At 41.3% G+C, this 27,458-nt stretch overlaps 1 protein-coding gene across 1 annotated transcript in view; it reads left to right on the forward strand.

Moving 5' to 3' along the window:
- The window catches only part of LOC125461717 (metal transporter CNNM1), a 129,899-nt gene that overhangs the window by 44,833 nt on the left and 57,608 nt on the right, over positions 1-27,458 (forward strand). Inside the window, exons 4-5 of the mRNA XM_059652975.1 lie at positions 2,012-2,181; positions 3,997-4,096. Coding sequence (XP_059508958.1) covers positions 2,012-2,181; positions 3,997-4,096 — 270 coding nt within the window. The remainder of the gene's footprint in view (positions 1-2,011; positions 2,182-3,996; positions 4,097-27,458) is intronic.

A 27,458-nucleotide genomic window follows, 5' to 3' on the forward strand; every position in this document is an offset into this window, starting at 1 on the left:
AGTCGAGTAAGGTTTTGCTCGCTGCTGGAGCTAAAAGTATGACTTCTCTGCTACTAGAGTCAAGTCTTAGACACAGAGGCTTCCTGTAATATCACTTTTCCTCTCAGTGTTCTCTAGTTTCTCACCACATAAATAATAGGGCGCTTTTATAACTTTCCTGCTAAATTGGACAACTTCACATTTCTTCACAATATACTCCCATCTGTCAAACATTTTGTCACTCACTTAATTTCATTTTTGCAGACACCTGTGTCATCTTGACAACATGCTTTCCTTCCTATTTTTGTACTGTTGGCAAGTCTGGCTGCAATACAGTTGGCTCTTCACCCTAGCCATTAATAGCGATGATAACTAATTGAGACTCGAGCACTGATTGTTATTGCAATCCATAATTACAGCTTGCCAAGCTGAAAATAGCCCATTCATCCTGACAATCTCTTTCCAGTTATTTACTTAATCCCCTATCCATACCAAAATATCACCCTTAACACTGTGAGCTCTTATTTTGTGTAGTGAACTGTTAAATGGCATCTTCTAGCATGTTTCAAAGACATCTAAAAAAATACAAAATTAGGAGGTATCATTGATACCAAGGAAGGTTATCAAAAATTGCGGATGAATCTTGATCAGATGGGGAGGTGGGTTGAGAATTGGCAAATGCAATTCAATACAGATCAGTGTGAGTTGTTGCACTTTGAAAAGTCAAACCGAGGTAGGACTTGTACAGTAAATGGGAAGGTCCTGAGGAATGTTGTAGAACAGAGGGACCTACGAGTACAAGTACATAGTTTGTTGAAAACAGCGTCACAGGTAGACAGGGTGGAGAAGAAGACATTTAGCTGGCTGGCTTTCATTGGTTGAGGCATTGAGTATAGGAGTTGGGATGTTATGTTACGGTTGTGTAAGCCATTTGTGAGGTTACACGTGGAGTATTGTGTACAGTTTTGGCCACCTTATTGAAGGAAGGACATAGTTAAACTGGAAAGTATGCAAAGATGATGTACAAGGACATTGTCAGGACTAGTAGGCATGATTTATTCCTTGGAACATAGGAGAATGAAGGGTGATCTTACTGAGGTAAATAAAATCATGAGGGGCATAGATCGGAAAAATGCATGTAGCCTTTTTACCAAGAAGGGGGAATTCAAAACTAGATGGCATACGTTTAAGGTGAGAGGGGGAAGTTTTAAGAAGGATCTGAGGGGCAACTTCTTCATGCAGAGAGAATATATGGAATAGGTTGCCAGAGAAAGTGGTTGAGGTAGGTGCAGTAGAACTTTCAAAAACACTTAGATAGGTACATGGATGGGAAGGGTTTAGAGCAATGTGGACCACATGTGGGCAATGGAACTAGCTGAGCAGGCAGTGGGGACCAGTTTGGGCTAAAGGGCTAGTTTCCATGCTGCATTACTGTACAATTCAGTGCATCTACTGTTTCCCTTTTAATCTAACCTCCTTGCTGAATCTTAAGATAGTCTAATAATTTCATCAAATCATTTTCCTTTTAAAGACAAGTGCAATGATCTTGGTCAAGTTGCCCTTCCACATTCAATTTTTAAAATTCACTTTACTTGAAGCTTGTTAAGAATTTATTTAAAAACACATTAAGATGGTGTGTAAAGCCAAATCTGTATCACTTAATCTAATTGTGTATTGTCTTTGTTCTTCTTTCCTTCTGCATTTTGTAACCCCTCAAATTAGAAAATAATTTTTACAGATTACAAAGGTGTGCTGGTGTTGTGAAGTTTTCAACTTGCTTTCGTGGAAGAAACGGTAGTCCACTGATAAATAAAATGACACAGGATGTCAAGATTGCTGATCATTTGAATTAAATGAATTCAAGGCTAGAGTAGACCGCATGCTAAAGATGAAACATGGTGAAACTGGGGCAGTTTATGTTAAAATTGACACTTTTTCTTGGAATGTTAAGGCAAAGTGATATCACTATCAAATAAATTTCAAGAACACATTATCAAAACCAACTAATTATACTTTTTCCTCAATTGAATAGAGGTGGAACCTTTTAAAAGCACATATATATCAGACAAAATTCTGCTAAGGCTTCTCAAACATCCAAAAGTCATCTGGGAGTTAAAGCATGATTGGCAAAACAGAGTTTCCCCTGATCAATATCTTTACCAACGGAATAAGCCTGTGGACTACTTTATACTTATTTTACAGGTACGTCACTATCTAACTTCCTTACTGTTAAGTGATTGAGATTATGGAATACTCTTGTCCTTTACCGTTTTGAGGGACAATTATATTTAGTTATAATGTTGACTGGGTTTATAATCCAGAGGCCTAGGCTAATGAAGATGTGCATTCAAATCTCACCAAGTATCATCAATTGTTGTAAAGACCCATCTGGTGCAACATTGTTGATCTTTGGGAAGGAAATCTGTTGTCTTCATTTGGTCTGGCTTACATGTGGTTGATCCTTAACTGTCCTCTGAATTGACGTGGCAGACTAGTTCAGTTGGAGATGGGCAATAAATGCTGACCATACCAGTAATACCCACATCCTATGAAAGAATAAAGAAAAGCAAAAGCACGTGTTTCGTATATTTTAAAGCATCCTATTTGATCTACTGAGCCTGTTTATTCAGTTAGTTGTAAACTCTCAGGGACTCTCACATTAATGTAATGTATTTTTGATTTCCTCCATAACAGCCTATTGAGTCTGCTCTACCTTTTAATGAGATCATGGTTGATCTAATCATCATCAACTTCACTTTCTTGCTGTTTCTCTATTGTGCTTTATTCCCTTACTGATTAAAATTCTGTCTATCTCAGAAAGCTCCTCCAGAAAGTGATTATTCACAACTTTCTAAGTCTGGAAACATTCCCCTTAAAATAATATTTCTAAGATGTCAGTCGAATGATGTGATTTGAATAGTCAACCCTGACTGTTTGCTGTGATAAATAGTGACATTCTGTTTTCCTAGTAATCAGTTGTCATTGTAAAATATATATTTTTTTGCCAACAACAGGTATAGGATATGACCAATTAGGTATAGGATGGCTGATAAATTCCATTTGCTGAGTCATGAATTCAACTGCAACAACCTTAATTTTCACTCAGCTGTGGTTAGATAGTCTATCACAGAGTCAAACAGAGTTTCCCAGTATGTACACCTTAGTACACCAAGCCATGCCTTTCGTCAATTAATCATTGATAAATCTCTGCAAATAATATTGTCAGCAAATGGAAAACTATGTTCAGTTTGTTCAGTTACTGTGCATGTTATGCTCCAATGCTTATAGAATGTATTGGTATTGCAGTTGTCAAAATGTCAATAAAGAAGAAAAATTATCGGAAAAGAGCAAATCTTATAAGGTCACAGTGCTAACAGTAAACCAAAAGTCAGTTGGTGTGTCTGAGCGTAGTCTAGTGAAATCACTACTGATTACAATTTTCTTTGCTTCTGGTCTTTCACTGTTGCTTTCTCCGGTGCCTTGGCTAACATTTCTACTTCAAATCACGTTCTGTATTGGCTGGTATTTCCTGGCTGGCTTTCAGATCAGAAAATAAACAATTTTATCAGCAATAAATCTGCAGAGCTCACTTCTCCTTATCTTAAACTCCAAATCTCCTTACTATTCATAAATGTGTCAAATCTCACAGTATCAGGAAGGCTGTGTATTCAGTACGTCTCACTTTACAGCTGCTAGACTGTGAATTTGACAGATTGCTGATGAGAGATTAGTAGGCATTTTGGCAGAATGGCATTATGTGATTTGGCACCTGCAAGTTATCTACTTCATGATCATGAGAGGATGTGAAAATTGAAAACTCAACACTTTAGTAAGAAAATAGAATTGAATCTGAAGGGCAAGCAGGATATAGGAATCCAAAATTAGTGGACTTCAAAGATGTGATTGAACTAAATCAAGTAAAATTATCCTCAATTATTGATACAATGACTGCTAATTGCAGTACTTGATAATGTGTGACTTATAAATGTGACTTCATGCAATGATTATTTCACACAGGGAAAGGTGGAAGTTGAAATAAGCAAAGAAGGCCTGAAATTTGAAAATGGAGCATTCACTTATTACGGTGTACCTTCACTCATACCTTTGGTTTCTACAGGTAGAATTTTCTCTTCTAATAAGCATATAACTTAATTTAAAATAAACGCTCTAAAAACTCTTTAGGAATTAGTGGTAGATTCTCTAACGACAAATGAGCTTCTACAATCATCAATAGTTTTGCTTGGCTCACTTATGCTACATTTTAAGAAAGGGCACATTTAGCATCAATGATTTGCAAAGTTGAAAATGGATTTTGTCATAGTTTTACAGCTTTTGTATGGTGTTTCTTATGTCTATTAAAGAGTTTTTTTTTGGTGGTGGTGGCAAGAGTGACATTGGCAGTGTGACTGATGGGGACAGGATTGAATTTTCAACTGTCTCTGTACTTGTCAATAATGCAAGCTGCATAATGCAAGATTGAGGCTACCTGTAGTCTCCATCAGCAGTTTGTTTTTTTTAAGTTTTAACAATAATGAGAAGCACAAGATACTTTTGACAGCTTCGTTCAGCTGATGTGTTCAGTGTGAGATCAGGCTGGCTGTTGTTATCATGTTTTTCTTCTGTTTGTATCTCTGTGGTTCGGATAGCTGACTGTTTGTTTACATTGTAAAGTGTGATCTTGATTGGTTGTAATCATAAAAATAAATTAGCTTTTAAATGTCTCTCAGTACTGAACTCGGCAGCAGGATAGACATTTTTTATGCCATACATTGGTAATTTACAATGTGATGATGGGTTGTAAGATTGTAATTTTTGAAATTTGGTTAACGATTTTTAATTCTCTGTGAAGGTTGACATTTTTTTTTGAAAACATCAGACACAATTTATTGAACTAGGTGAAAACTTAATGAGCTAGCAGCTAATTGCTGATGTATTTACTATGTTCTGCATTTACGACCTATTGAAAGAAAGGCAAGAGGCCAGAAGCCTGTTCCGTTTGGAACAAATGATCCAAACCAGTAAATGTACTGGTTTGCAGCCTCAGAGTAACTGAAAAATATCCTTTATGTCCTTTGAGTTCAGTGTTAAAAGTCAATGAATTAGCCTCTGACTGTGTGTCTTCTGAGAGGTGGAGAGAGTTGCATCTGGTAAAACAAATGACTATGGACATTGGAGATTAGAATCAAAAACCATAAATGCTGGAGAAACTCAGCAGGTCTGGCAGCATTTGTTCAGAGAAAATTAACATTTCAAGTCCAGTGAGAGTGAGAGATATATATTGGCTTCCTTCTGTCAACATCTTCAGTGACTGACCACCACAGTAACCAAACTGCAAAAATAAAACCTATGGTCTATCAAGCCACACTTCACTCTTTTATCTGATTTTTGTCCACTATTACCATCAGCAGGAATCATAACAACACATGTGTGATGACAAATGCTTAGCACATTTCTTAATAAGGGCCTACTTTCCATGATAAGCAAAGGATGGTATAGGTGGCGTTGACTGGCATGTATTAGATGCTCCAAATTGTTTGCACTGATTAGTGCCTCTGTAGAATAATGAAGAGGGGGATTCCATATAAAGCTGCCATGCAGTAGCTTCAGAACGGTAGTCCTGATTTGAAATTATTTCAATCCATCTTTCAACAGGTTTGTTTTTAAAAGTATATGTTTTATAAGAAGGGAAACCAACAGCATCTTATTTAAAAAAAATCAAAAAACATAACAGCAGTATTTAACCCCAGATTAGTCACAACTACCACACCTTTCCCTGCAAGAATGTCCCTAGTTCCAAGTGTCAGCCTGCTTTTTCAGCTTTGATTTCAGGATAAAGTGGGAAGTTGGAGAAAAAAGCGAGAAAGAGAAATGTTGAGACAATGATACAGAGATATGAGAAATACATGAAATATACATAGTCAGGTATCTCACAGGACAAGGTCTCAAAGTGAAGGAAGGAGTTGGCCCCTATTATCCTCTGGTGGAAATTGTCAAGCACAGGAAAGGGTAGAAATCCAGTGCTAGCTGGTTGCATCGTAGACTTTAATTATCTATGTCCAAATGGGCTGGAATTCTTGGGGTTTGGCTCTCAATCCTGATAATACTGTGACACTTCCTCTCATATTTAAAGTTTGTGAGATAACTATTCATAATAATATCCACTCACATAAATTTTGGTCAGGGTCACTGATTAACCTTGGAAAAACTGAGTTTTGTCTTCTACTGGAGACTGTTCCATTTCATTGACTTCTTTGTGTGAGTATCCTTTTGGTCTTTTGTTTTTCTGTTCGTGTACTGTTTGGCATGTTTTCTGAAGGTAACCTACTGTGTTAGACTAAAAGAATTTGATTTTAATAGACGGACACTGTTCACATCTTTGCTTCATCGTATTGACAAGGACCTATTGTGTCTGTTCCGCCCATTGCATTGACTTACCATTTGTCTCTTGTGGTTACATACCTTAAGAAGTGAATGGAGTCTGAAGATCTCCTTTGCCAAGGCTTTTTTCCCCTGTTGGAACCAATTACAATGAGTTGCTTTACTTACCATCTGGATGGACTGCTCTAGAGTTAAGTCTTACAAAGACTCAATGGAATCCCTATAACAGTTTGGTCTCTTATGATTCCTGACTTTAAGTCACCACAGCTACATCTCTCTATTAATCTGTGCAGGTCATTAATCGGGTCATACATGGATTCCCCTAGGTGCAGTATTCTTCCGTTAAGGCATGATCTTCCAAGAATTTCATTAGTTCTGAGCATGAGATTATTAACAACATTATTCAGAACCTCTTTGAGATTGGTTGGTTTGCCGAGCTTGTTTGTTGTTCCAGAGACTTCATTACCATGCTTGGTAACATCCTCAGTGCAGGCTCAGATGAAGCGTTGGTGTGTTTTCCTGCCTGGTTTTTAAACTCTGGGGTCCATTGTGATGGATTGCCCCACTTCTGGGTTTCCTCCAGGATCTTGGAGTTATCCAGTCGAAGTTGTGGTTCTCCTTGTCCATGTGGATTGAGATGAATGATTATTTTGTTGTGTATTTTTGTAGCCAGTTGGTGTTCATGTACTCTTGTTGTTAGCTTCCTTCCTGTTTGCCTGATGTAGTATTTCTCGCAGTCTCTGCAGGAGATCTTGTAGATGACATTGGCCCTGTCCATGGTGGACAATGGGCCTTTAGTTCAGGTGAACACTTGTAGTAGGGTTGATGTCGGTTTGTGTGCCACTGTGATGCCCAGCAGTCGTAGAAGTCTTGTGGTGAGTTCTGATGTGTTCCTGATGTAGGGTAGTGTGATGAGTGTGTTGGGGTCTGTGGAATCTTCCTGATGCTGTTCCCATAGGCATCTCCTGACCCAGTTCTTTGGATATCCATTATCCTTGCACACTTGAAAGAGGTATTCCTCCTCCTCTTGGCCTAGTTCCGTGTTGCTGCAGTGTGTTGTTGCCCTTTTAAATAGTTTTCGCACGCAGCTTCGTTTCTGTGTGTTGGGACAGTTACTGTTGAAGTTCAATACCTGGTCTGTGTGTGTTGCTTTTCGGTGTACTTTTGTTTGCAGTTCCCCATTTGTCTTGTGTTCTACCATGATGTCCTGGAATGGGAGTTGTTTGTTCTTCTCCTCCTCTCTCGAGAATTTTATTCCAGTGAGGGTGTTGTTTATGAGTTTGTGTGTCTCTTCTAATTTGGTCCGTTTAATGATGACAAAGGTGCCGTCTACGAAGCATATCCATAGTTTAGGTTGGATTTGTGGAAGTGCAGTCCTTTCGGTCTTTGCATCACTGCTTCTGCTATGAGTCCGGCGGTAGGCGATCCCATGCGTGCCCCATTGATTTGCTCCTGTATGTTTGGCCATTGAAGGTTAACCGGGTGGTCAGGCAGAGGTCCAGTAGTTTAAGCATGTTGTCCTCGGAGATGGTTTCACTGGGGTCGTGTTCTTGTTCAAGTAGTGTTGTCATTGTTTCCCTTGCTAGTGGTATGTCTATTGATGTGAATAGGGCGGTGACATCAAACAATATCATGGTCTCTTCATCCTCTATCTTTATGTCTTTGATGGAGTTGAGGAATTCTTGGGCTGAGTGGATGGAGTGGGGTGATTTGTCGACTTGTCTTCTTTGTAGTTCTCTGGCTAATCTGTGCAATGGAGTGCTTAGTAGGGAAACAATGGGTCTGAAGGGGACTTCCGGCCTGTACGTTTTAGGGATGCTGTAGAATTGGGGTGAGTTGGTTCCTTCGGGTTTCATTCGTAAGAAGTCGTTAAAATTGATCTGGCCTGTTTGTTTAAGTCTTTGTAGCGTGGATAGGATTTTGTTGCCTAGTTGTGGTGTTGGGTCAGTTTGTACAGGCTAGTACATGTTCTTGTCAGCGAGCAGTGCTTGTGCTTTGGAGATGTAGTTCTTTTTATTCATTATCACTGTCATGCACCCTTTGTCTGCAGGTAGTATAGTGTTTTCTTTAATCTGTCCAGGGCTTGTCTTTCCTGTGTGTTGAGTTCCCTCTTTCTGGTTAGTGTTGGGACTACTGCCTGTCTTATAGTTTGTTGTGTTTCTTTGCAGATATTGTTGGTCTTGAGTGTGGCATCCAGTGTAGCTAGCCATTCCATTTTTTTTGGTGTCCCTGTCGTTGTGATTCAGTCCCCAGGTGATATATACATTCCACTACGAAGGAAACCTGGAAGTAAGGCAATCCATTGCAACGGTCGCCAGAGTTTAAAAACCAGGTGGGAAAACACACCAACGCTTCATCAGAGGCTGCACTGAGAATGTTACCAAGCATGGTAATGAAACGTCTGTGGAACAACAAACCAGCTTGGTGAGCCAGCCAAGCTTAACGCCCACAACCAGAGCTACAGATCTACTCCAAAACCTTTGAGAACCTCTTTTTGAATATTTTTGGAGCTTCTTTTATTCTTTGCCTAGCAATGTCATAACCCATAATACTCCCAATTGCAAGCAGAAGCGTATTGTTCAGCTTCTGACGGTATCCAATTTAGAAGTTATTCCATATCTTAAGAACTGTTTTCTCCAGGATATCCAGTTTGGTGTTGCCTTTGCCCATCTCTAAAATTATACCCTGCTAGCAAGGGAACTGCAGATGCTGGACAAGTTGAGATAACAAGATGTAGAGCTGAACAAACACAGCAGGCCGAGGAGGAAAGCTGACGTTTCGGGCCTAGACCCCCCCTCCTTCGCCCTTTTTTTGTGGAAGGGTCTAGGCCCGAAACGTCAGCTTTCCTGCTCAGATGCTGCTTGGCCTGCTGCGTTCATCCAGCTCTACACCTTCTTATCTCAGATCCTCCTAGCAATACTATTTCTGATGCCATGACTTCCTAATTTATCTTCTTTTAAAGTTTTCTTTTTGCGGTAATGGCAGTTTTCCTGAGCTTTGCTGCTGTTCCGGAGGGTTTTCCGGCTCCATAGAAGAGACAAGCAATATCTAAACATTCAAGATACAGTAAAGAAATAAATATCTGCTCTCGGAGGGACAGTGTAACCCTTGAAACAAATACAAGAGGTTTAAAGTTCTCCAATTCAGAGGAGAATCTCAAATTCTCGGGCAGATAGCCCAAGACAACTACCATCAATCCAACGAACTGCCATTCTTCCAAGTCAAAAGAAGACATGTTCAGGGCGAAGAATGACAACACCAGATGGTCAGAAATGTGTGTAGATGGGCCAGTGGCAAATGTAATAATTTAAATGAATGTATAACAATAGAGTCATAGCGTCATACAACATTGAAACAGACCCTTCAGTTCAACTTGTCCACACCAACCATACATTCCAATCTGACCTAGCCCTATTTGCCAGCATCAGGCCCATGCCCCTCTAAATCCTTCCTATCCATATACCAGCCTGGATTCGTTTTAAATGTTGGAATTGTACCCACCTCCACCACTTCCTCTGGCAGCTCATTCCATTCACGCACGACCCTAAACCTATGCCCTCTAGATTTGGGCTCCCCCACCCAAGGGAAATGACCTCGGGTATTCACCCTGTCCATGCCCCACATGATTTTATAAACCTCTATAAGGTCACTTCTTAGCCGTTCCATATACCTCAAACCTTCCAGTACTGGCAACATCCTTGTATATCTTTTCTCCACCCTCTCAACTTTAACAACATCCTCCCTATAGAACAGCGACCAGAATTGTATGCAGTATTCTAAAAGTGGCCTTGCCAGTGCCTGACACAACTGCAAGATGACATCCTAACTCCTATATTCAGTGTTCCAACCAATGAAGACAAGCCTGCCAACACCTTCTTCACCACCCTGTCTACCTGTGACTCTACTTTTAAGGTACTGTGCACTTGCACCTCTAGGTCTGTTTGCTCCGCAACACTCCCCAGAGCCCTACCATTAATGTATAAGTCCTGCCCTGGTTTGCTTTACCAAAATGGAACACTTCACATTTATCTGAACTAAATTCCATTTGCCATTCCTTGACCCATTGGCCAATCTGATCAAGGAGCCGTTGCACACAGAGATAAGATCAAAAGACCCAGCTACAGTGAGGATGTCGACAGAGTGATATCATGAATGAGACCATGATGTGAGCACTGAAAAGCAGCTAATTAGTGATTAGGATTAGAATTTCTAACATTTAAAATAATAAATAATAACAATATATGAAAAATGAGATAATGGATTTTGGCTGGCAGGAAGGAAGGAGGAGCTGAATGTGACTGAAGTGGAAAAAGACTTCATAAGGCTGCAGCACAGAATGATTTGGGGATCCTCGTGCATAAATCACAAAAAGAACATTCACAGGATAGTGTCCAACAAAGTTCTGCATGGTACACTGGTTAGTAAGGTTAAATCTCATGGCATCCAGGGGGAGCTGGCCAGTTAACTACAAAATTGGCTAAAGGTAAGAGACAGAGGGTGGTGCTAGAGGATTGCTTTTCATGCTGGAGGCCGGTGTGCAACAAGGTTCGATGCAGGAGCCATTGCTTTTCATCATTTTATCATTTTCATCATTATATCAATGATTTGGATGCGAACGGGAGATAACGAGGTGTAGTGCTGGATGAAGACAGCAGGCCATGCATGATCAGAGGAGCAGGAAGGCTGACGTTTTGGGCCGAGACCTTTCTTCAGAGGTTTGAAATATCAGCCTTCCTGCTCCTCTGATGCTGCTTGGCCTGCTGTGTTCATCCAGCTCTGCACCTTGTTATCTCAGATTCTCCAGCATCTGCAGTTCCTACTATCTCTGGATGTGAATGGTATGGTTAGTAAGTTTGCAGATGACACCAAATTGGGTATAGTAATCTTTGAAAAAACTTTGGGCAGTGATGTTGCATTTGACACTGAAAGAGTTAATTGATTGAGTGCATTTATCACAACTCTCTATGATGAGTTAGACTTCAACTCACCTGTGAGGACTTGGTAAGAGAATAATATATGATTGTTTGGATACCAGCCAAAGGCTAGGTCCTCCAAGAAGCCTTTTTACACACACAAGATAGGTGCAGGAGTTGGCCTTTCAGTCCTTTAAACCTACTCCCCCATTCAGTATGATCAAAACTGATCATACAACTCGGTAGTAGCGACAGTTGGAACTACAGATGCTGGAGAATCTGAGATAAACAAGGCGTAGAGCTGGATGAACACAGCAGGCCAAGCAGCATCAGAGGTGCAGGAAAGCTGACATTTCGAGCTTAGACCCTTCTTCAGAAATTGAAGATGCCACTTCGCCCACCACCGCTGCAGCTCCACCCATCACTGGCGTCGCTCCACCCACTGCCTCCACAGCCAGCAGCTCCAGACAATAGCACCCAGCCCTGCCGAGTCTTCACCATTCCCCCAGACCTCCCCCTTACTGAGGACGAACGGTCAGTCCTCAGTACAGGGCTCATTTTTGTCCCCCTCCCCACTCTAACATCAACGAATACCTCGCGCTTGGACATTGAACAGTTTTCCCGCCTCCGCGCTTAGTTCTTTTAACTGTGAGCCTAACCCTCCCTCTACTGACCCCTTCTACTGCCCCCAACACAACCCCTCCTTCTGGGCACCACACCAAGGCCTCCTACCCTCCCTTGACCTCTTCATCTCCAACATTTCTGAAGAAGGGTCTTGGCCCAAAGTGTCAGCTTTCCTGCATATCTGATACTTCTTGGCCTGCGGTGCTCTTCCAGCTCTACACCTTGTTATCATACAACTCAGTAACCTGTTTCCACCTTTTCCCCATGCCCTTTGATCCCTTTAGCGTGTTGTAGTGATCTAGTGCTGGTTGTAACCTGTCAAATAACTGCACAGATATATAAGCTACTTTTGCTTGACTTTATAAGAATCTTCTCTTTAGGGATGAGGGTGGGTATGCTCATACAGACAAGACCACGCAAACACCTAAAAAAACCCACACACTTCAAAGATACAATAGCTAGTACTCCTTTTAAGCTTTAAATACCCTGTGATTGTAGTCTTCCAACTTGTGTTATGGTGGACTTAGGCCTTCATCCACTCCACAAATCCAGGTCATTCCTGCTGCATCGAACAGCGCAGCAGTCAGCTGTCTTTGTAGCTTCTCTCTTGCACAATGCCAGGGCATGCCATGATATAGTGTAATACAGCATACAGACGGTGGCACACATAATATTAACAGCTATGGGCTGCTGACTGACCTGCCGTCTTAAAAATCCTCATCTAGCTTGCAAAATGTCTTTTCAACTTCACTTCATCATTGGAACATTCCAAACAAGTTTTTTTTACTTCTGGTGATACTCTAAGAGGTGTGATGTGCTGTTTCTTCAGAACTATTTAGTCAAGTTAATTTTTTCTTCAGTTCAATGCTTGTATTATTTGAAGTCTGTAAAAGCTTCTTGTCATTAGTTTAAAAGTAAAAAGTACATGCTGGAAATCTGAATTAAAGCAAAACATTGTGGAAGTACTGAGTTTAGTGAAAGTTTTTTTTGACCTGAAACATTAACATAGTTTTCCTCTCCACAGATCAACATGTCTGCAAATTTTCTGTTTTTATTTGCACCAACAGTTGACGAATAATCTTACGAACATTATGCATACAATCCTAAATGGGAAGTTATTAACTTGCTTAGTTGCTAGCCTGGGCCTTGCACTACCTATAGCAGTAGGCTTCCATGAATGCACAGTGACTAACTCTTGGGGGGGGGGGGGGGGGGAAACTGAAGTCAAGAGAGACTGCAGCTTAAAAAGATCAATCAGTACATTAAATTGACATAATGTTATTTAATATTCCAGTGTTCTCTTTCAAAAAAGTCTCTTCGAGTAAAACCCATTGTTACTAATGAAGAGCACTGAACTTAGTATGGCTGTCTCTCATCTTATCAGCCCTATTCTATATAGGACAAAAGTGCATTCTTAAACATTATTGCCATGAAACAAGTCCCTGTTGTGTGAATGTATTTGTTTCCTGGGGATACATCAGGATATGCATTTATTGTATGGTGTTAGATTATTAATTTTGGGGATAGAAGCCAAGACAAAACTTACAAATTCTGACATGATTAATAAGTCTGGACTGATGAATAATGGTAGGCGACAGAACTTCATATGAATGACTTGAGCACAGGATCACTTTATTTGGTGGCTCCTAAGGAATAACAGATCAAATAAAATTGTTCATAGTTATGTTCATGTTCCCTGAAAACCTGTGCTATCTTGAGAAATTTTAACTTGGTGTCCATTGTTGCATATTCTTCCATTGACTAGCTGAGAGTAGAGGAGGAGATCAAAAATTCACATTCTCCTCATGTAAGCTGACAAAACTATGCTTACATTTTGCTCCTGTTGTTTTTAATTATGGAAGGGGGTGCCGTTGTGTCTTATGCACCCATATGAAATACTTAAATGATACTCTTTGCTAGCTTAAATGAGTTTGTCCAGCAAAAAAATACCTAACTATTCAGACAAGGAAAGCTCTAGGTCTGATTCCCAGGCAATGCTGTGTTAGCTGATCTCATCCAAGGCAGTACTTGGGTCACTGCCATTAGCAACAGTACCATGAGTTAGGAGAGAACAATCATTGAGGCTTTCTGCTGTTTATCAGAGGAGTCCTGGATTGGTCTCAGCTGTAATGTCTACAGTAATTAAGTAGCCTGCTGATGCTCATTGTCCAACACTAAACATCAATAATGACAAGTTGGGCAATGTACCAGGAAGTGACTGACACCTCTGAAACCATTTTCTGGGAAGAAGTCAACATCTTGAAGAAAAAATTGGAAACATAACCATTTGACATGGTGCAGAATGATATTCTATAATGTCTAAATGTTCTGTGTTATTTGACTCCTAATCAGTAGAGAAACTACTTTGAAAGCACTTTGAAAGTTACAGAAAAAGTAACAAAAAATGGTAGTTGAACTTAGTTATAAATAGCTCAAGTAGCAGCTGTATTCAACTTGCACCAAAGCCATTAGAAGTCATGAGGACTGTGTGGACCAGTGATAGCAGCCCCACCTCTGAGCCATAAGGTCAGTGTTCAAGTTCCACCTGTTCTGTAAGTGTTTTCTTTATTCATTCACAGGATGTAGGCACCATTGGTTAGGCCAGCATTTATTGCCGTAATTGACAATGGATTCGTGGTCATCATCAGACTCTGAATTCCAGATTTTTTTTATTGAATTCCAGTTTTACTATCTGCCATGGTGGGATTTGAACCTTGGTCCAATGAACATTGTCTGGGTCTCTGGATTAATGATCCAGCAATAATACCACTAGCCCCATTGCCACCCCCTGCAACCTTCAGTGTGTAATAACATTTAAGAGGAGATTGATTAAAAGAAATTATCAGACGTTGTGACCAATTTAATAGTTTTCCCACTTTAAAAATTGCCATAGGTTACTAACTTCTGATGGTACATCATTTTATGGGCATGCCTAAAACTTTTTAGTTCCCAAAATTTTAATGTTGGTGGAGCTCACTACAGGAAGGCCTCAAGTCAATGACCTCAGTAGACCAAATTCTGATTGTGGTCTGCTTTTCAGAATTTGGTCTACCTTTCTGTAGCATGACTATATTTATCTTTGCTGAATCTAACACTCTAATTGTCCCAGATTTTGACATACTTGTGATGGTAGAGAAGTCAGTGTTTGTGATCATTACTTCTCCTGAATTTAACAGTGACTTTAGAATCTGATGTAGTTATCAACTAAAATCCAGATCTTGCTGTCATTGTATTATGATGTAAGGTGTGTGAAATATTAAAATCATTTTTTTACCGTTTGGATTTTGAATTAATGAAGAAAAGTAAGTTTTGGTCTGTATTTGAGGGGATTTAATGATTAAGTTGTCAAGATTGCTGAAATTATAATTTTGTTTTTAAACTGGTATGAGTGTGTTCCTGGGATGGTGAGGGGAATTTGTTGCACTACAAGAGATATACAAGTGGACAAGGTAAACAATAGAGAGATTTGGCTTGCTTTCAGTTTGAAGAATCAAGAATTGGATTTGTTTTCCCACTTGCGGAAACCATTCAGTTTACAGAAGACCTGGTCAATGTTGAAGAATGAAACAGTTCCTACTGAAGTAATAAGGTAATCCAGAGCATTTAGAAAACAGATTATCTCAGTGTAAGAGTTTTAGTTGGTAGTCCTGGGCCAGAACTGTTTAGTTAGAGCTCTAAAGCAGTTTTTCAAAGCTGAGAAAGTTTAAAGGCTATCAAACTCCCAAGATTGGCAATTGAAAAAAAAAGTTGCATCAAATTTATAGATTTGAAGGGGAGAGGAATTCACTTTGGTGTTTGAGGACTGTAATGTGATGGTAAGATTGTATTTTACTTTCTAATTGTGTTTTATATAAATGGTTTGGTTTATTCTATTTTATCTTTATTTGTTTTGCATTATAAACTTATGTTTTGTTATTAAAACCAAATCTGCAGCTTTGTATGCTTGTGTTATAGTGAAAATCCACTTCATTAAGTAAAAAACTTTTTATATAACTTTGTCTGACATTTCCAGTAATATCATCAGCTGGGGTTTCCTTGCAGGATTCGAATACACTGAATTTAAGAGGGATTGGTGCCTGTTGTTTAAATTGACGGGCCTGTGGTTGTTCTCATAAAATGGCTATGTTGTGGTGACGTTGAATGCATGAAATTTGAAGATGGCTTTGAATTTTGCTAAGAGATTTCTGGAAGTGAATATGACAATGGATTATTTGAAATCTTTCTCTAAAGCCAAACTTAGAGAGTTAGCATATAAATTGAAGGTAAAAGTAAAGGCAGGATCACATAAGGCTGATAACAAAGGCCCGAAACGTCAGCTTTTGTGCTCCTGAGATGCTGCTTGGCCTGCTGTGTTCATCCAGCTTCACATTTTATTATCTTGGATTCTCCAGCATCTGCAGTTTTCATTATCTCTCTCACATAAAGCTGAGCTACTTCAAGTGATTATCCAACAATTAGAAATGGAAGATAGGAAAAGTATCACAACTGGAGTTAGCTAATATGCAGTTAGAAATATAAAGATTTTGAGTTAGAGAAAAGCAGAGGATTATGGAAGGGATGAGGAGATAAGAAAACATGAAATGGAGCAGGAGGAAAAAGATAAACACCCAAGGGAGATGCTATTAGTGAAATTCAAATTCCACAAAATGGAGAACTTGGACAACATGGATTGGCCAAGGGAGAGCTTAGGGTAAAGAAGAAAGATGGAAGTAATCATTCACAGAGTATTTTGAGGATGGGGTTGAAAGGTATTTTACCTCATTTGAGACATATGAAACGGCCAAAATATGTTTAGACCTTTTAATGTTAAAGTGTTTTGAGGGACGCAGCTATGACTGTTTATGTCAGTTTGTCAGATGAACCATCGTCGGAGTACAAAGTTGTTGAAAAGACTATATTCAATGTTTATGAACTTGTGCTGAAGCTTATCAATTAAAACTTAGGGCTACAATAAAAATACCTAATCAGACATTTGTGGCATTTGCAAGTGAAAAAGGAAATATTGTGAGATCAGTGATTTAGATCAATAAAGCTATCGAAAAAAATGAGCACGTGAGGGTAATTCTGTTCATGGAAGAATTCAAAAATAGCATTCCAGCAAACATAAGTACTTTATTTAGATAAGTTGTATTAAAGATTAGAGAAGCTGCAGTTCTGGCAGATAACTATGATATCTTGCAGGTAGGACAATGGGTATATTAAAATCCAGAAGCAAGCTGGAGGAATAAAAATTTTGAGAATGGAAGAACTGCTAGTTTTAGACAACAAACAGAAGATTACAGAAGTAATAAAGATGAAAGGTTAGAATCAAAAAGTAATGTTTAAAGAAGTTAGTATGCTTTGTTGTAATAAGACTGGAAATACCAAAGCTAATTGCGCAAGCTGAATGGAAGACCAACTGAAGATGTGGGTATGTGTAAAGGAACAGCAGGAAAGGAAATAATTTATCTCAAAAAACAAGATTTTTCCACGCTTCAAACAAGCAGTTAAACCAACAGAATGCCAAGGCAGACTACAATAAGTCAGTCACTGATGCTGACTGATGATACTTTTTACTTTTCAAAGGCGTGAATGAAGGAAAGTGTATTAAATTGAGATACCCATTATACAGAGTTGGATAAAGAGTGCCTTTGCAAATGAAAAGGCTCTATTGGGAATTATGAAACAGTTTCTTGGAGAAGAAACTGATCTAATTTTGGGAAGTAGCATGGCAGATTCAACAATGATGGAACAACCAGGGAACAGAGAAGAAATTGAAATGCTACAGGAGGAACAGTCTAGATTGTTTCCTGACATATTCTGACTCCATCTCAGGACCTTAGAATTAGACTGTAAGTAAAGGAGTCTATGAAAAGGAGACAATTTGGAAAATCAGTTATTGGATAAAGTTTTGATAAATTTAACTAAAAAGGATGAAGGTAATGAAAATGAAACTGATCTGTTAGCCCGTCTTCTTTAATAGAAATGGAAGAAATTGATTCAAGATTGCAAGTTATACCAAACTGACTACTCATAAAATGAATCCAATTTAATACTGGAGTTATTTTTTTAAAGAACAAATTACTAATGAGTAAATTGAGAATATCCTAAATACCAGCCAACAAGGAATATGCAGTCGTCCATCAGATGGTAGTTCCGTCTGAGTATCTAATAAAATTTTGAGTGGTTCATGTGAATAGTACTTATGGATGAGTGACAGTGCACTCTTTTCACTGCATTTTGTTTTGAATGTACATGACAATACAGAATATTCGAATGGAAATTCACTTAAACATTAAGGAAACTCAGGCTTTACTATTAAGATATTTTTAAATGTTCTGGAGAAGATTCACATGACACTCAACGTTAATTCTGTTTCTGTCTCCACAGATGTTGTCAGACCTGCTGAGTTTCTTCATTGCTTTCTGTTTTTATTTCAGATTTCCAGCATTTTGGTTTTATACACACATTTTTATTAGTCAGGGCTGCATGAAGATGTGATAAAATTTTGCCAGACATACTATACACGTCACTTCCTACAGACAAAGTGTGTGGCCATGGGTACCCGCATGGGCCCAAGCTATGCCTGCCTCTTTGTAGGGCATGTGGAACAATCCCTCTTCCAAAGCTACACTGGCCATATCCCCCATCTCTTCCTCTGTTACACTGACGACTGTTTCGGTGCCACCTCGTGTTTCCATGAGGAGCTCGAACAGTTCATCCACTTCACTAACACCTTCCACCCCAAACTAAAGTTTACCTGGACCATCTCTGACACCTCTCTCTCCTTCCTGGACCTCTGTCTCCATCTCTGGCATCCACCTGGAAACCAATATCCCTTTTAAACCTACCACAACTATCTGGAATGTTCCTCCTCTCTCACCCACCTTCCTGTAAAAATGCCATCCCCTATTCCGAATTCCTCCACCTCTGCCACATCTGCTCCCGAGATGACGCATTCCACTGTCGAACATATCAGATGCAGTTTTTTGTAAAAAAAGGACAACTTCCCCTCCACAGTGATCAAAAATGCCCTCGACCATGTGTCTCGCATTTCCCGCGACTTATCCCTTATAGCCCCTATTCGCAATATTAACCAAAACAGAATCCCCCTCGTCCTCACGTACCACCCGACCAACCTCCAAATTCCAACGCATCATCCTTCAACATTTCCGCCATCTGCAACCCGACCCTACCACCAAAGATATTTTTCCCCTCCCCATCCTTATGTGCTTTCCGGAGGGACCACTCTCTCCGTGACTCCCTTGTCCGCTCCACACTCTCCTCCAGCCCCACCACCCCCAGCACTTTTCCCTGTAACCGAAGCAAGTGTTACACCTGCCCCTACACCTTCTCTTCCCACCCCCCCCGCCTCACCCCAATCCCAGGCCCTAGGAAGACTTTTCACATCAAACAGATGTTCACCTGCACATCTGTCAATGTTTTATACTGCATCCACTGTTCCCGTTGTGGCCTCCTGTACATCAGGGAACCAAACAGAGGCTTGACAACCACTTTGCGGAGCACCTACGCTCTGTTCGCAGCAAACAACTACACCTCCCAGTCGCGAGCCTCTTCAGTCCCCCACCCACCGACTCCTCGGACGACATATCCATCTTGGGCCTCCTGCATTGCCACAATGACGCCACACGAAAGATGCAGGAACAGCATCTCATATTTCGCTTGAGAACTCTGCAGCCCAAGTGTATCAGTGTAGACTTCACAAGCTTCAAAATCTCCCCTTCTCCGACCACATGCCAGAACCAGCCCAGCTAGTCCTTCCCTCCCTAGCCATTCATCCCACCTCAAGCCCCAACCCATCCCCTATCCACTAACCTCATCCAGCCCCCCGACCTGCCCATCCTCCCTGGGCTGACCTATTTCCACCCCCCCCCCCCCCCGCCCCCCCCAACTCCCCACCTACGTTCACCTTCACTGGTTCTAACCCTGCCTCTTTCACCTGTCTGTCTCCTCTCACCCTATCTTCCCCTTTATCTATCTTTTATCCATTTCTGCCTATCTCCCTATTTATTTCAGACCCCCCCTTCCCCTCCCCCATTTCTGAAGAAGGATCCTGACCCAAAATGTCAAGTTTTCCTGCTCCTCTGATGCTGCTTGGCCTGCTGTGTTCATCCAGCTTCACACCCTGTTATCCCATACGTGTCAGATAGCGGGAAACTTCAACTCAATTAAATCTCTGCCTTTGAATTGAATGTCACTTGCCAGACATTGAACTGGTCAAGCTACGTAATTACTGTAGCTAAAGAACAGACCAAAGGCTAGTACTCCTGCAGCAAGTAACTTATCTCCTTGGTCCTAAAGTCTGTCAGGATTGATGAAATACTCCCCATTTGTCTTTATAAGTGCAGCTCCAACACACTCAAGAAGCTTTACATCATCCAGGACAAAGCTGCCTGCTTCATTGGTACCACATCTAACAACATTCATGCTCTCCACCACCGATGCTAAGTAGAGCAGAATGTACCATCAAAAGATCACAACTGACATTTGCCAAGGCTCCTTAGATGGCACCTTTCAAATACTATCATCTAGAAGGACAAAGGCAGCAAATACATGGGGACACCCACCACTCATAAGTTAGGCACTAGGAAATGATGCTCATTTAACAAACAGGTGATTGTACAATTCGGCTGAACAGCCTCCTACTGCACCATAAACATTCTGGGCAAATTGCCCTGTAAGGAATTTATTATCCTTCCTCAGTGTCACTGGGGACAAGTTCCTGAAACTTCCTCCTCAATGGCATTGCGGGTCTACCTACAGCAAATGGACTGCAACGAAACAAGAAAACAGGTCACCAGCAACTTCACATAGGTAGCCATGGATGGGCAATAGATGTTGGCCCATCTAGTGACAACCACATTCTGTGAATGATTTTAAGAAAACTGGAAAAGCCTAAGCTCAGTTGCATTAATACTCAAGGAGGAGGCCGTCAAATTCTTATACTGGGAATTGAAAGAAATAGTTAAGTCAAACCTAGAGATGTGATCAAGAAAAGAATTTTTCTGTAGTGTTTGAAGACTGTAGCATAATGGTGTTGGGATAGATTGGGGATTGTATTTTGCTCTGTGTTTCAAAACTTTCCAATTATGCAGTTGTGATCAGTTAGGTTTATTCCATTTTATCTTCATTTCTTTTGCATAATAAACTTGTTTTATTGATAAAACCAAATTTGCACCATTGTGTGGTGGTGTTTCAGTGCAAGATCACCTCGTGAAATAAAACAAGACCAAATATGACTGGACATCTGGTAATATCAGCTGGGATCAGAACAAGATCAATGTTTCTATCGAAGTTGCTGCAGAGTACAGTTACTTAAAAATTACTGAGTTTTTGCAAATTTAGCCTTGTTGTGAAACTCTTGTGAAAAGAATTACACCTTGTGAAATGAAGTGTCACTTTTTTTAAAACAACTGTCATTGCCCATGTCCATTTTGTATGAAAATCTATATTTGGTATTTGGATTATGGACCTTTTTTAAGAATTGAGCTATTCCAGTAAATGATCATATGATCAGGTTGCATGTAAGATTGAACATTTTTAGTCCCTCTGTTGTCTATGTGTTAATTAAAGGAGTGCAACTTAGTTTTCAGACAGTTTTATCTCTTCCACTGTCTGATCCTTCTGGTCACTGTCAACTGTTCTTTGCTGACCTTACAGCTCCCCACTTCTCCCTCTCCTTAACATTGTTGAGAGTGAAGGCTTTGGAGGTGAGCAGCAGAGACAGAAAGAGTAGCTTTGACTTGCGGGAGGTAAGCCATGATCCAGAGGGTTGTTAGAGAGTTGGAGGCAGCATCGGTGAACTGAAATAGCAAAAATGAGCAGAAAGGTCACTGAGTAGCATTGTCTGTGAACCAGACATTTCTGCAGGCAAAGGGAGAGTCAGGACAGTTGAGACCAAACCAAAATGACGCTGCTTGGATCACTTGGCATGAAATGACTTTAAACTAACCTTGCGATGTTAATCATGAATATAGGCTCTATTTACTAAATGATGTTAAAGTAGAACAACTTAAAATCGGCTCTTACTATAATTTTCCCATGGCAATACAATTACCAGTTCCATGCTGTCAAACTATAGTAGTCTGGTAGCTCTTGTGTGGTTTAACTTAATTGATGATGTATGAGCACTGTCAGTTCTTAAGACTGTTCTTAACACTGTTAACATGACCATTAATATGAAAATCATCACGATTTGTTGAAATTATTGAGGCATTTCCTTTCTGTCTTGAAATTGTGCCAAGTTAGAAAAGAATTGGACTAGTCCCTGAAGAGATGTCTCTTTTCTCTGTTCTTCTTTTCTTCCCCCTCCACATTGCCAGTAAAGCAACCACAATTTTGATTTTTCCCACGTTCCACCCAAATTTGTATTTTCGTGCTGTTGAATTTTTTTTTCATTTGTGATTGAGAACTTAACCAAGGTGCAATCTCTTGATGATACAGCTGGTACAACTCACGTTGTCTCCTATACAGTTTGCATACTGTCTTTACTTTTATTGTTAACATAAACAATCCACCCATCAGCTTCAGTCTAAAATCTGATCACATGGAATTAGTTAAAGGTTCTACTTTACTTTCAGTGATAACGTTTTTAAACCAGTTTTTTTTTCCTGCCAGTTTCTGAGATTAATAATGGATTAATCAGTAAATTGTCACTTAACCCCCCCCCCCCCCCCCCCACCTTGATGTTATGGCTGCATGTGCTCTTGCAAATGCAAAGTTAGATAAACTGACAAAGCAAATATTTTCTGACCAGGATGTATGAAAATAAATTTGCTTAGAGTTGTAATTGCACCGTAGAATGTTTTGTAACAACAGCTGTAATGAAGATTTTAAATTTTCTACCTGTTCAAGGATGTTAATTCATTAAATTTAAATATTTAAATGCATTAATTCCTTTCAGTCAATGACAGAAGGAGATATTTTGATGAAGCTGTTATTCAGCTATATCACACTGTATGTTAATCACATGTATTTTTGTGACAAATGCAAACACCAGAAAATCAACTAAAGGTGATTATAGAGTAAAAGTATATTATGAATTATGGACATAGCGTGCACAAGAAGCCAGCAAGGTTTTGAATCTATGAAAAGGGTAGACTATTTTTGGTTAGATTGTAGTGATTTTGTCAGTTGATCTGTTATGTTATACATAGTCATTAATTCATTATATAATGGTTATTAATTTGTTGAAAATTAAGTCCCTGGATGGGCACACATCTGAAAGTGCTTCATTGTGCTGGAATGGAGCCAAGGGGAGCAGCTAAAGAGCAATCAATATCTTGATGGATGCTTTTTTTCAGTCTTTCAGTGGTGGGTTTTTGGGGTACCCATACATAATTTCCATGTCAAATTCACAGAAATTGTAACAATGCAGGAGGTTTTTATTTTCTTTATTCATTCTTGGAATGATGGGTGCACTGGCTAGGCAGTATTTAACATTGCTGTGGGTCTGGAGTCACGCAGTCCAGACCAGGTAAAGAATGGCAGTTGTGATCAGAGATAATGGGAACTGCAGATGCTGGAGAATCCAAGATAACAGTGTGAAGCTGGATGAACACAGCAGGCCAAGCAGCATCTTAGGACCGCAAAAGCTGACATTTCAGGCCGAGACCCGTTATCGGAAAAGGGGGATGGGGAGCAGATTCCGAAATAATTAGGGAGAGAGGGGGAGGCGGACTGAAGATGGATAGAGGAGAAGATAGGTGGAGAGGAGAGTATGGGTGGGAAGGTAGGCAGGGGATAGGTCAGTCTGGGGAGGATGGACAGGTCAAGAGGGTGGGATGAGGTTAGTAGGTAGGAAATGGAGGCGCAGCTTGAGGTGGGAGGAGGCGGTAGGTGAGATGAAGAACAGGTTAGGCAGGCTGGTTCTGGGATGCAGTGGGGGGAGGGGAGATTTTGAAGCTGGTGAAATCCACATTGATACCATTGGGTTGCAGGGTTCCCTAGCGGAATATGAGTTTTATATTAGCGGAGGCTAGGGGACCGTTTTGCAGAACACCTACGCTCGGTTCGCTGTAAACAACTGCACCTCCCAGTCGCGAACCATTTCAACTCCCCCCTCCCATTCCTTAGACGACATGTCCATCCTGGGCCTCCTGCAGTGCCATAATGATGCCACCCATAGGTTACAGGAACAGCAACTCATATTCCGCTTGGGAACCCTGCAGCCCAATGGCATCAATGTGGATTTCACCAGCTTCAAAATCTCCCCTCCCCCCACTGCACCCCAAAACCAGCCCAGCTCATCCCCACCTGCCTAACCTGTTCTTCCTCTCACCTATCTGCTCCTCCCACCTCAAGCCGCACCCCCATTTCCTACCTACTAACCTCATCCCACCCCCTTGACCTGTCCATCCTCCCCGGACTGACCTATCCCCTCCCTACCTTCCCACACATACTCTCCTCTCCACCTATCTTCTCCTCTATCCATCTTCAGTCCGCCTCCCCCTCTCTCCCTAATTATTTCAGAATCCGCTCCCCATCCCCCTTTTCTGATAACGGGTCTAGGCCCAAAACGTCAGCTTTTGTGCTCCTAAGATGCTGCTTGGCCTGCTGTGTGCATCCAGCCCCACACTTTGTTATCAAGGAATGGCAGTTGCCTTCTCTGAAGGGCATTAGTGAACCAGATGGGTTTTTCCAGTAATCAAGAATGGATTCTTGGTCATCGTTAGATTCTTAATTCCAGATATCTATTGAATTCAAATTCTAGCATATGCTGTATCAGAGATAATGGGAACTGCAGATGCTGGAGACTCCAAGATAATAAAATGTGAGGCTGGATGAACACAGCAGGCCAAGCAGCATCTCAGGAGCACAAAAGCTGACGTTTCGGGCCTAGACCCTTCATCAGAGAGGGGGATGGGGGGAGGGAACTGGAATTAATAGGGAGAGAGGGGGAGGCGGACCGAAGATGGAGAGTAAAGAAGATAGGTGGAGAGGGTGTAGGTGGGGAGGTAGGGAGGGGATAGGTCAGTCCAGGGAAGACGGACAGGTCAAGGAGGTGGGATGAGGTTAGTAGGTAGCTGGGGGTGCGGCTTGGGGTGGGAGGAAGGGATGGGTGAGAGGAAGAGCCGGTTAGGGAGGCAGAGACAGGTTGGACTGGTTTTGGGATGCAGTGGGTGGGGGGGAAGAGCTGTGCTGGTTGTGTGGTGCAGTGGGGGGAGGGGATGAACTGGGCTGGTTTAGGGATGCAGTAGGGGAAGGGGAGATTTTGAAACTGGTGAAGTCCACATTGATACCATATGGCTGCAGGGTTCCCAGGCGGAATATGAGTTGCTGTTCCTGCAACCTTCGGGTGGCATCATTGTGGCAGTGCAGGAGGCCCATGATGGACATGTCATCAAGAGAATGGGAGGGGGAGTGGAAATGGTTTGCGACTGGGAGGTGCAGTTGTTTGTTGCGAACTGAGCGGAGGTGTTCTGCAAAGCGGTCCCCAAGCCTCCGCTTGGTTTCCCCAATGTAGAGGAAGCCGCACCGGGTACAGTGGATGCAGTATACCATACTGCATCCACTGTACCCGGTGCGGCTTCCTCTACATTGGGGAAACCAAGCGGAGGCTTGGGGACCGCTTTGCAGAACACCTCCGCTCAGTTCGCAACAAACAACTGCACCTCCCAGTCGCAAACCATTTCCACTCCCCCTCCCATTCTCTTGATGACATGTCCATCATGGGCCTCCTGCACTGCCACAATGATGCCACCCGAAGGTTGCAGGAACAGCAACTCATATTCCGCCTGGGAACCCTGCAGCCATATGGTATCAATGTGGACTTCACCAGTTTCAAAATCTCCCCTTCCCCCACCGCATCCCAAAACCAGCCCAGTTCATCCCCTCCCCCCACTGCACCACACAACCAGCCCAGCTCTTCCCCTGCACCCACTGCATCCCAAAACCAGTCCAACCTGTCTCTGCCTCCCTAACCTGTTCTTCCTCTCACCCATCCCTTCCTCCCACCCCAAGCCGCACCTCCATCTCCTACCTACTAACCTCATCCCACCTCCTTGACCTGTCCGTCTTCCCTGGACTGATCTATCCCCTCCCTACCTCCCCACCTATGCTCTCCTCTCCACCTATCTTCTTTTCTCTCCATCTTCGGTCCGCCTCCCCCTCTCTCCCTATTTATTCCAGTTCCCTCCCCCCATCCCCCTCTCTGATGAAGGGTCTAGGCCCGAAACGTCAGCTTTTGTGCTCCTGAGATGCTGCTTGGCCTGCTGTGTTCATCCAGCCTCACATTTTATTATCTAGCATATGCTGTATTGGGATTCAAACCTGGTTCCCAGAATGTTATCTGGGTCGCTGGATTAACAGTCCACCAATAATGCCACTAGGTCATTGTCCCCCCACAAGGCTTGTTGTGTCTGCATCAGCCTTCCGAACAAACAATTCATTTACTATCACTGCCTGACTGTGCCTCTGTAACCCTACACATTCTTCCTTTCCAGATTTAACTACAGCACACAGCACTTCTGGCATGTTGATGTTGTTACATTCTCCCTAACGGGATGGCCACCTAACTATATACTACTATCCACCTACATTACATTGGCTACACTTCACTGATAATTATAAATCGTGAAAAATGATAGTTGAACGTGGAGTGCCTCAAATTGCCTCATGGGCAAGACAAAACATGTTCTAGTTCTCTTAAAATATCTTGTTAAGTTGCTATAGTACATTCGTCTTGATTGCACGTACTGTAGCTGTAACATGCTCGTGTTGCAGAAACTGCATATTATGGACCAATAGCAGAATATCAAAGGGAAAATCTACTCTGCCCTAAATAAAAACTGAAAGAACTGTGGATGCTGTAAATCAGGAGGAAAAAAACAGGTCTGGCAGCGTCAGTGGAGAAAATCAGAGTTAATGTTTCCGGTCAAATGACCCTTCCTCAGAACCTGGCCCTAGATGGTGCCAAGCCTCTTTTGATTGCATCCATTTAGGTGAATGATGAGTATTCCATCACACTCCCAAAGAGTCTCCTATATTAAGCAGGTTTGACATTATATAAGTAAGTCTTTCTTTGCAGCATACACAGTGTCTGTCTTGGACTTATGCAATTATTGATATAGATGGCCCAGTATTCTTCTAACCAACAGTGAGTCTTAAGATATTGGTCATAATTTGCTATCAAAATAGTATTGTGTCTAATGGCAGCCTTTGTTGTTTAGTACAGCAACTTCAATCAAGGGCAAATGCATGATTGAACTCCAACATCCAAATGTCTTGACATTGATTTCATCCATTTCAACCTGTTTTATCTGTTTTGGCACAATTTATTTCTGAGCCTTTTAGACTGATTGCTTGCAGACATGCTTGTTGGTTTTAATTCTTCACTTACCAAGGAGATACCCTTTGCAACAACGCTATTAGCTCTCAGTTGGTGCCACATAACAAAAACTAAAGTCTATATATGCAAAGGCACAATTCTGACTAACAACAGATGTTCTTAGGTGCTCTACTGCAGCAGACAATGGTTTGTAGATAGTGGAGAGGAGCTTGGAAAATCACAATACATTTGTAGATAAAAGGATATCGGAGATGCCTGAGCTCTGTTGTATTCAA

The sequence above is a fragment of the Stegostoma tigrinum genome, chromosome 20 (assembly GCF_030684315.1).
Source record: "Stegostoma tigrinum isolate sSteTig4 chromosome 20, sSteTig4.hap1, whole genome shotgun sequence".
NCBI classification, from domain to species: Eukaryota; Metazoa; Chordata; class Chondrichthyes; order Orectolobiformes; family Stegostomatidae; genus Stegostoma; species Stegostoma tigrinum.